The sequence below is a fragment of the Carlito syrichta genome, unplaced genomic scaffold (assembly GCF_000164805.1).
Source record: "Carlito syrichta isolate Samal-C Ts95f unplaced genomic scaffold, Tarsius_syrichta-2.0.1 Scaffold314095, whole genome shotgun sequence".
In the NCBI taxonomy this organism is placed as follows: Eukaryota; Metazoa; Chordata; class Mammalia; order Primates; family Tarsiidae; genus Carlito; species Carlito syrichta.
Genome location: NW_007258191.1, coordinates 465,963 through 475,332, shown reverse-complemented (window position 1 = coordinate 475,332; position 9,370 = coordinate 465,963). Strand labels below are relative to the sequence as shown.

Below are 9,370 nucleotides of genomic sequence, written 5' to 3'. Positions count from 1 at the left end.
CTCACCTCAGCCTCCCAAAGGCGCGGGATTACAGGCTGAGCCACCGAGCCCAGCTATACTGTATTTTCACTGCATCTTTTCTTTTTCTTTTTTTTCGAGTTGGAATCTCACTCTGTCACCCAGACTGAAGTGCAGTGGCACACTCACAGCCACGGCAGTCTTGACCTGCTGGGCTCAGGCGATCCTTCCACCTCAGTCTTCCAAGTAAGTGGAACTACAGGCACATGCCACCATGCCCAGCTAATTTTTTGATTTATTGTAGAGACGAGGTCTCACCAAGTTACCCAGGCTGATCTTGAACCCATAGGCTCAGGTAATCCTCTCATCTCGGTCTCCCAAAGTGCTGGCATTACAGGCATGAGTCACCATGCCCGGTCCACTGTACCTTTTCTATGTTTGGATACATACTTTACCATTGTGTTATAATTGCCTACAGTATTCAGTACAGTAATACACTGAACAGATTCGTAGCCTAGGGGCAACAGGCTATGCCATGCAGCCAAGTATGTAGTAGGCTAGACCGTCTAGTTCTGTGTAAGTGCACTCTGTGATGTTCACACCATAACAAAATCGCCTAATAACATACTTCTCATAATGTCTCCCTGTCGTTATATAACACATGACTGTACTAGTAATTGGTCAATCTGGAGAAAGGGCAGGATGATATTCATTGTACCCACTTTTCCCTGTATATTTGAAGAATTTCAAAATGAAATCTGGGGAAAGTATTTAAAAATCCACTGTTTGGAGCCCCTCCCAGATGAGAGGCCCACTGTGCTGATGACACTGCAGTTCCCTCCAGCCTGGTCTATCTTCTGCACTCTGGATCTAAGTGTCCAGGGTCTCCAGGACACCCCTACTCGGCTGTAACACAGACACCTCCCATATATGCTTGCTTCTCCTGCTTCTCTCTTTTTCTTTTTCCAAGGTGAAGTCTCACTCCATCACCCAGGCTGGAGTGCAGTGGCACACTCATGGCCACTGCAGCCTCAACCTGCTGGGCTCAGGCGATCCTTCCACCTCAGCCTTCCAAGTAGCTGGAACCACAGGTATGCGCCACCATGCCCAGCTAATTTTTTGATTTATTGAAGAGAAGAGGTCTTGCCAGGTTGCTCAGGCAGGTCTCAAACCATGGGCTCAGGCAGTCCTCTCTCCTCAGCCTCCCAAAGTGCTGGGAGTACAGGCTTGAGTCACCACATCCGACCCTGTTTCTCTTTTACTATCTGAAGTCTCCCTTGACTCCTTACTCCCCTCCAAACCAGCACACCCTCCTCCCAGTTCCGGCCCCCCAAGTCTCTCACCAGGATGACCACAACAGCTTCTGCCTAGTCTTTCTCTTTCTGCCTCTCCCATTGTCTACATGGCAATCAGAGGAATATTTTGCAAACAAGAATCTGACCACAGCACTCCCCTGCTTATAGATACCTCAGTGAATCCCCACTGCCTATATAACAAAACTCAAGTTCCTTTATATGGCCTCCTCAGTCCTGAACGCTTCTTTGGCCTCTCTCTCCCTCTCTGCCTGTCACATTGCCACTCTCAGTATTTGCAGCTCCTCAAAGACTCCAGGCTTGCTCTTGCCCCAGGGCCTTTGCTCTTGTCCTCTCTTCCCTCTGAACACCATGTGCCTGGTTAATTCAGCTTTGAGCCTTAGCCTATCTCCTCCTTCACATAACTAAAGTGTCTCCCATCACAGCTGAACTCCCTCTGGCCTGTGGCTGTTGACTACAGGTCTTTTCCCCCCATCTCACTGTGACTACCCTGAGGGTGGGGACTATGTCTGAGTGACATCTGTGTCCCCAGTACCCAACTCCAGGCCTGGCACCCACAAAGGAGATGCCTGGGGAACAGTAGCTGGTTCTCTGGCCCTGGAAACTTAAAAGCCTGGGGTCCAGTTTCCACTCTGCCAAAGATTCTCTCTGCAGATAGGCCTTCGTTTTCCTGTCTAAATGAGAGCTTTGATCTAGCTAGATGAGCAGGCTCAGCCGTCACACCAGTTCCTGCAGTGCACACCATGACCACCAGGTGTCACTGCCGAGCCACAGCTGGGTCAGCATCATTAAAAGATGCACTAAGGGGAGGTTGGTAGGTAGAGTGTATATAGGAGCCCTCGGGACATTCCCAGCACTGAACCCCATTCCCCCATGCCCCCAAAAGAGCTGGTCCTTCAGCTCACAAAGCCTCATGCAACCCTCAGGCCAGCGGGTCCCCTCCCAGGCAGGTAGCAAGCAGGGCAGGGTGCAGGTGGACGAGCGGGGAAGAAGGTAGATGGGCAGGCGTCCTGCTACCTCTTGGGAGTCCCTCCCACAGGTGGTCCTGGGTTTGAGAACTGGTTTAGGGTAGCCTAGGCATTTGCTCCCTGGCCAGGGGTCCCCATGAAGGAACAGAACTGCCCAGCCTAATTTGTCCTTGATCTCACATCTCCCATCTCTTCTGGGCTGGGTAGAAATGTGTTCCCAGACCAAGGGCCTTGGGAAGAGGCCAGTGAGGGGAAAAAGGGAGGCAGAAGGCTGGGCTCACGAGTCTGCCTGATCCCCAGCTCAGCTCATGCTCATATATTGGCAGCATTCTTAAGAGGCTCTGGGGCCATGGCATGGGGGGTAGGAGGGAATGCAGGGGCAGCAGCAAGGGGCTGGGAGAGGCTTCTAGAGAGGTAGCAGGGCCCCAGAAGTCATGAGGAGACATGGGGGAAGACTCGTGCAGGATGGGGGCTCCCACGGCTGTATCTATCACTGACCCCACAACCAAGAATTGAGAGGATAGGGTAGGTGCCACCGCATCCTCACTAACTAGTGACTGCCAGGAAGTAGGGCGTCCCAGCCAGACTGCAGTGGGGAGGAGTGGTATGAAGGGAGACATGATACCATCCCCAAAAGAGATCCTTGGTTGTCTCCTGCTTCCATTCTGTCCATTTTCAAAATGACTCCTGTGTCAGCGATGATTTCCAGGTCCCTGCATTGTGGAGCTTTTGGGCATGGTGCATTCAGGGTCCTAGTCCTTCCCCATGTGTTTCCTGGGTGAGTAGATTTCTAGGCCCTGAAATTAATTCACTACAATTATCCTCAATGACTATGAAGATGTCTAGGACTTTACACTAATCATGGGATTTTTGAGTGTGTGGTTTCTAGGTCCTCTTTCTCACTTACTCCTTGTGTCCTGTCTGTGTGACTGTTTCTAGGCTTTTCTTCCCATTCCTCATGGGTGTCTTATGTACGCAGTGGTGTCTAGGATCTTGTATAAACCTAGGTTCTTTTGGGTATAGTGGAGTCTAGCTTTCCTGACCTCATTAACCATGTTAAATGTGTATATAACCGTTTTGAGGTGTTCCTTCATGTGCTTAATTGATTTCCTATGTGTATAATGGTGTCTAAGTCCCCTGTCCCTTTCACCATGGGGCTCCTATATACCTCATTGCTTCTAGGCCTCTCTTCCTAGGCTTCATGGCTTTCCTAAGGTCCCCATTCTTCTGTGTGGATATCATCTTCATGCTTCCCTTTCTTCTGCAGACAGGTGAGCAGAAGCCAAAGCCCTTGCTGGGAAGGGGGCTATGGAGATAAGGAATGCAGTCTGGCCTGGGTCAGCCCAAACCACCCCAGAGGAACAAGCAGAGCCACCCTGGCCTGGATAGGCCACAGAGGGAGGGCAGAGACGGGGACAAAGACTGAGACAGAGAACGTAGGGGTCTGCTGATAGGTCTGGCCCTGCCCAGGTAGAAGCAACAGGATGGAGGCGGGGGTTGGGACTGAGAATTGCCAAGGCTCCTGCCTGGGAGACCAGGCTGCAATGGGGATGTGGATGGGGTGCTCCCACTCCTGGGGTCTACTGGTGAGAGAATACTCTCCTGAGCACCCAGGATGGGAGAAGGCAAGGAGAGGCCAGTGCCAGGCCAGAGCTTACCCAGTGGCTCTTCTCACCAGGGTCTCCCTTGGGACCAGGTTCTCCCTGCAAGGAGAGACAGAGACAGAAGCGGTGAGGGAGGAAAGGAGAGAAAGAGAAGACAGAAAAAGAGGGAGGAGGGGGAGAGACTTAGAGAAACAGAGACAGGCCAGGCATGGTAGCTCATGACTGCAATCAGCACTTTGGAAGGCTGAGGTGGGAGGAATGCTTAAGACCAGGAGTTTGAGACCAGCCTAGGCAACAAAGTGAGACCTCATCACTGAAAAAAAAAAATTATTTGGGCAGGGTGGCATGCGCCTGTGGTCCCAGTCACTCAGGAAGTGAAGTGGAAGGATCCCCTGAACCCAGGAGGTTGAGGCTGCAGTGAGTTGTGATTGTGCCACTGCACTATAGCCTGCATGACAGAGTAACTCTGATGTGAGAGAGAGAGAGAGAGAGAGAGAGAGAGAGAGAAACAGAGAGTAGCTTATAGTGGACTAACACTGGTTAAAAAGCAAACCAAAAACCTGTTTGAAGGCAACAGAAAGTAATAAAAAAAGCAGCCAGAAACTGGAGGATATTCAACCCTTCAAAGAGGAGAACTGCACTGGGTAAAATCCAAACATTTACAGCTTTCCCTCGGAGGGTACACTCCGCCCCCCACCCCGGCAAAATAGAGTCAAGCAGAAAGTTTCCGTTTTCTTGGCCTGAAGAGTCAGAGGCTAAAGTAGAGGTTGCTAGAGAAGCAAGAAATTGAGGAAAATACTGGAAAGCAAGGAGTCACAAGTGGGGGAGCTAAGTCTGCATAAATGTGCCTCTCTAATCCCTGGATGATCCCTGAAATGTCCAGCCACAGAGCAATAGTCTCGGCCACTGCAGCCTCGACCCACTGGGCTCCGGCGATCCTTCTACCTCAGCCTTCCAAGTAGCTGGAACTACAGGCATGTGCTACCACACCCGGCAAATTTTTTATTTATTGTAGAGACGAGGTCTCGCCAAGTTGCCCAAGTGGGTCTTGAACCCACGGGCTCAGGCAATCCACTCACCTCAGCCTCCCAAAGTGTGGGATTACAGGCTGAGCCACCAAGCCTGGCTTACCTAAGGACTTTCTAATGAAACTCCAGAAAGGCCATGCCTTAGGATAAAGACCACATCTCAGGATTAAGGGTTTTTTCCTAGGAGTAAACAAAAATAAACTTCCTCTGACGAAACCTCCAAAAGAATAAGATGACCCATCAGCAATTTAACAAAACTCAATACTCTTCAGAGGAAGATAATGGAATTCAGTCTCTTCAATATATTATCTATCTTGTCCAGCATGCAATAAAAAATTACTAGACGTGAAGAAACAGAAAATGTGATCCAGATGTAAGAGAAAAACAGCCAATAAAAACAGATCCATAACTAATCCAGGCATTGAAATTGGAAGACAAAAAATTCACAGTATCTGTGATAAATATGTTAAAGAATCTATTGAAATTGATATAATGGATGATGAAATGGAAAATTTGGGGAGAGATGTATAAAATGTAAAAAAGACTCAGATGGAAATCCTGAAAATAAAACTGATAATATTAGAAATAAAAAATTAATTAGATGGAATTAATGGAAGACTGGACAAAACAGAAGTAATCAATCAACTTGAAGACAGGTCACAGCCTGGGCTACATAGGAAGACCTCATCTCTATAAAAATTAGTCAAGTGTAGTGATGTGCCTGTAGTCCCAGCTACTCAGGAGGCTGAAGTGAGAAGACTGCTTGAGCACAGGAGTCTGAGGTTGCAGAGAGCTATGAACATACCACTGCACTTCAGCTTGGGTGACAGAGTGAGACTCTGTCTCTAGAGGAAGAAGTAAGGATAGAGAAAAACAATGTGTTTAAAACATGAACAGAGCCTCAGTGACTCATATGAGAGTATCAAGAGCAAATGGAGTCTCAGAAGGATAGAAGAGCAAAAACAAAAAATGTTTTTGTTGTTCTTTTTTGAGTGGGAGTCTCCCAGGCTGGAGTGCAGTGGCACGCTCATGGACACTGCAGCCTCAATCAGCTGGGTTCAGGCATTCCTTCTGCCTCACTCAGCCTTCCAAGCGGCTGGAACTACAGGCATGCACCACTACACCCAGCTAATTTTTTGATTTATTGAAGAGACAAGGTCTTGCCATGTTGCCCAGGTTGGTCTCAAACCCCTAGACCCAGGCAATCCTCTTGCCTCTGCCTCCCAAAGTGCTGGGATTACAGGTGTGAACCAGCATGCTTGGCTTTTTTTGTTGTTTTTTTGAACAAAAAATGTTTGAAAAAATACTGACTATTTTTTCCCTCAAATTTGACTTAAAAACAAAACAAGAAAGACTTCTGAGTTCCAGTCTGGCATGTAAGGAGATTAGAAGTTGTCATTCTAGCCTAACAACAAGTGAAAAGTTGAAAGAAAACGGAAAAAATCCACAACTCTTCTTAGATCTGTCAGAGAAGTGAGACCACAGACAAACCGCCACCCTCAAATCTGGAGAGACAGGCACACAAATACAGAGAATCACAACTTACCAGAGTAGAAACCCTTGAGCGAAAACCTCCATAGAAACGAGTGCCAGGTTGAGAAACCTAAGCTGCAATTGAAGATTTTCTGGAGGTTTAGGGTAAGCAAGTCTGAGAGTTAAAAATTCCAGGGGGACCCAGTCACAGGGTCCCCTCCTACACCTCAGGGGGCCCTACCAGCTCCTTGTCATGAATAACAGAGACAGATGCCCTCATGCTTCTAGCAGGGAAAGGAGAAAAGGAATAATTTTGAAATATGCCAGATCATTCTGTTCTTAACAAGGCCTGCCCTCAGTAGAAACTATTTTACCAGAGCCTACCCTGCTGGGGTTTTATCAGAGCCAAACCAACCTGGGGGAAGGAAAATATTCAATTCCCATTCCTTCCAGTTTCCTCTTTGAGGTAAGGGTAATACCCAATTCTAATCCGCTCTAGCCATCCTGTCCCACCTAAGAGGTAAAAAGACCCCCCAAAAAAACCTGCAAAAAGAAAAAACCTGAGCCGGGCTCAGTGGCTCAGCCTGTAATCCCGTACTTTGGAAGGCTGAGGTGAGTAAACTGCCTGAGCCTGTGGGTTTGAGACCCACCTGGGCAACTTGGCAAGACCTCATCTCTACAATAAAAATTAAAAAATTAGCTCGGCGTGGTAGCGCACGCCTGTAGTTCTAGCTACTTGGAATGCTGAGGCAGAAGGATCCCCGGAGCCCAGCAGGTCGAGGCTGCGGTGGCCGGGAGCGGCCATTGCACTTCAGTATGGGTGGCTGAGTGAGACTCCAACTCAAAAAAAAAAAAAAAAGAAAAGAAAAAAACCTGAGAAGCACTGGTGAAGTTTATAGTCCCAGGGTGCAGGCTCATCTAAAGACTAAGACTTAATCATAGGACTATAGAACACTTTCCCACCCCTGAGACTCTTGCCACTACATTATCAACTTACTGCAGCTGCAGTTTCTTTTGCCAAGTCTACCTTCCAACAAAACATTACAAGGCATACGAAAAGGCAAAAACACAGTTTGAAGAGACTGAACAAACATCAGAATCACAGTCAGATATGATGCCTGTAGTCCTAGCTACTCGTGAGGCTGAGGCAGAAGGATTGCCAGAGCCCAGGAGGTCAAGGCTGCAGTGAGCTGTGATTGTACCACTGCCTTCTAGCCTGTGAGTTTCCAACACAGTGAAATTCTAATTTGAAAAAATCAATCAATCAGTCAATATAAACTAAAAAAATAAAAGGTACTTGTACTACCCATGAATATAATATTATTTGAAAGCAGACTTCAATTAGATGTAAATATATGTTGCAAACTGCAGGGAAACCACTAAAAAAAGTAAAGAAAAAGAAGTATAATAGACATGCTAATAAAGTAGAAAAAACAGAATCATATAAAATGCTCAAATGAAACTACAAAATCCACTATTAAGGTTAGAAACTTTAACACCCTTCTATCAGAAATGAACAGATTCAGCAGGGAGGAAATCAGTAATGACATATTTGAACTCTACAGCACCATCAATCAACTGGATGCAATTAACATCAGTAGTCTACTGTATCCAACAACAGCACAATACACATTCTTATCAAATTCACATGGACCATTCACCAATATAGAACACATTCTAGGCCATAAAATAACCCTAACAAATGTAAAGCAACAGAAATCATACAATGTCTGCCCTCAGACTACAATGGAATTAAACTAGAAATCAACTACAGAAAGATAGCTAGAAATTTCCAAAATACTTGAAAATTAAAATACACTTATAAATAACACATGGGTCAGAGGAGAAATTGCAAGAGGAATTTAAAAATATTCTGAACTAACTAAAAATAAAAATACAACTTATCAAAACCTGTGGGATGCAGCAAAAGCATTGATTAGGGGAGATTTATAACACTGAATGCCTATATTATAAAGAAGAGAGATCTAAAATTAATAATCTATGTTTCCACTTTTGGAATCTAGAAAAAGAAGAGCATCACTCATAAGTGGACCCTGAACACCTATCATAATACTGCAAAAAAGAGATTGGCAGTAGTGAGACACTGCCAGGGGAGGGAGGGGGTAGGACACATAACATCAGTAAGGGTGCCTGATCCTAGTCCAGGCAAAGAGGCCCAAAACTTCACCTGTACCTAATCCTGACTTGGATCCCCACAGTTTTAAAAAATTAAAATTAAGAAAAAATAAAGAAAAAGAAGAGCAAATTAAATCCAAAGTAAGCAAAATAAAAGAAATGATAAAAATTAGAACACAATTCAATGAAGCTGAAAACAGGAAATCAGGCAACCCCATCAGATCCCCTCCCCTTGCGGGACCTTTTCTGTTCTCTCAATAAATCCTGCTTAAAAAACAAAGAAAAGAAAATAAAAAGAAAACAGGAAATTAATAGGGAACATCAACAAAACCCAAAACTGGCTCTTAGAAAAGACAAATCAATTGATGATTCTGTAGCCAGGCTAACTAAGAAAAAAGAGAGAAGATACAAGCTACTAGTATAAGAAAAAGGAACATCTCTAGAGATTCCATGGACATTAAAAGGATAGTAAAGGAATGTTATGAAAACTCTATGCTCACAAATTTTATGACTTAGGTGAAATGGACCAGTTCCTTGAAAGACACAATCTGTCAAAATTCACACAAGAAAAAGACAGTTTGAGTAGACATATCTTTTTAAAAGATGGTATCAATAATAACCAAATCAATAACCTCAAAACAGAAAGCACCAGGCCCACATGAGTCCACTACTGAATTCTACCAGACATTTAAGGAAGAGATTATCCCAATTCTCTATAATCTCTTTTAGAAGATAGAAGTAGAGAGAATACATCCTAAAGCATTCTATGAGGCCAGCATTACTTTATTTTTATTTATTTATTTATTTTTTAAGAGTTGGAGTCTCACTCGGTCGTCCAGACTGGAGTGCAGTGGCCGCTCCCGGCCACCGCAGCCTCAACCTGCTGGGCT

The 9,370-nt window shown here is 45.5% G+C and overlaps 1 protein-coding gene across 1 annotated transcript in view; it reads right to left on the bottom strand.

The window, feature by feature from the left end:
* EMID1 (EMI domain containing 1) overlaps positions 1-9,370 on the bottom strand; it is a 50,583-nt gene that overhangs the window by 9,427 nt on the left and 31,786 nt on the right. The window contains exon 14 of the mRNA XM_021719045.1: positions 3,898-3,942. Within this exon, the coding sequence (XP_021574720.1) occupies positions 3,898-3,942 (45 nt within the window). The remainder of the gene's footprint in view (positions 1-3,897; positions 3,943-9,370) is intronic.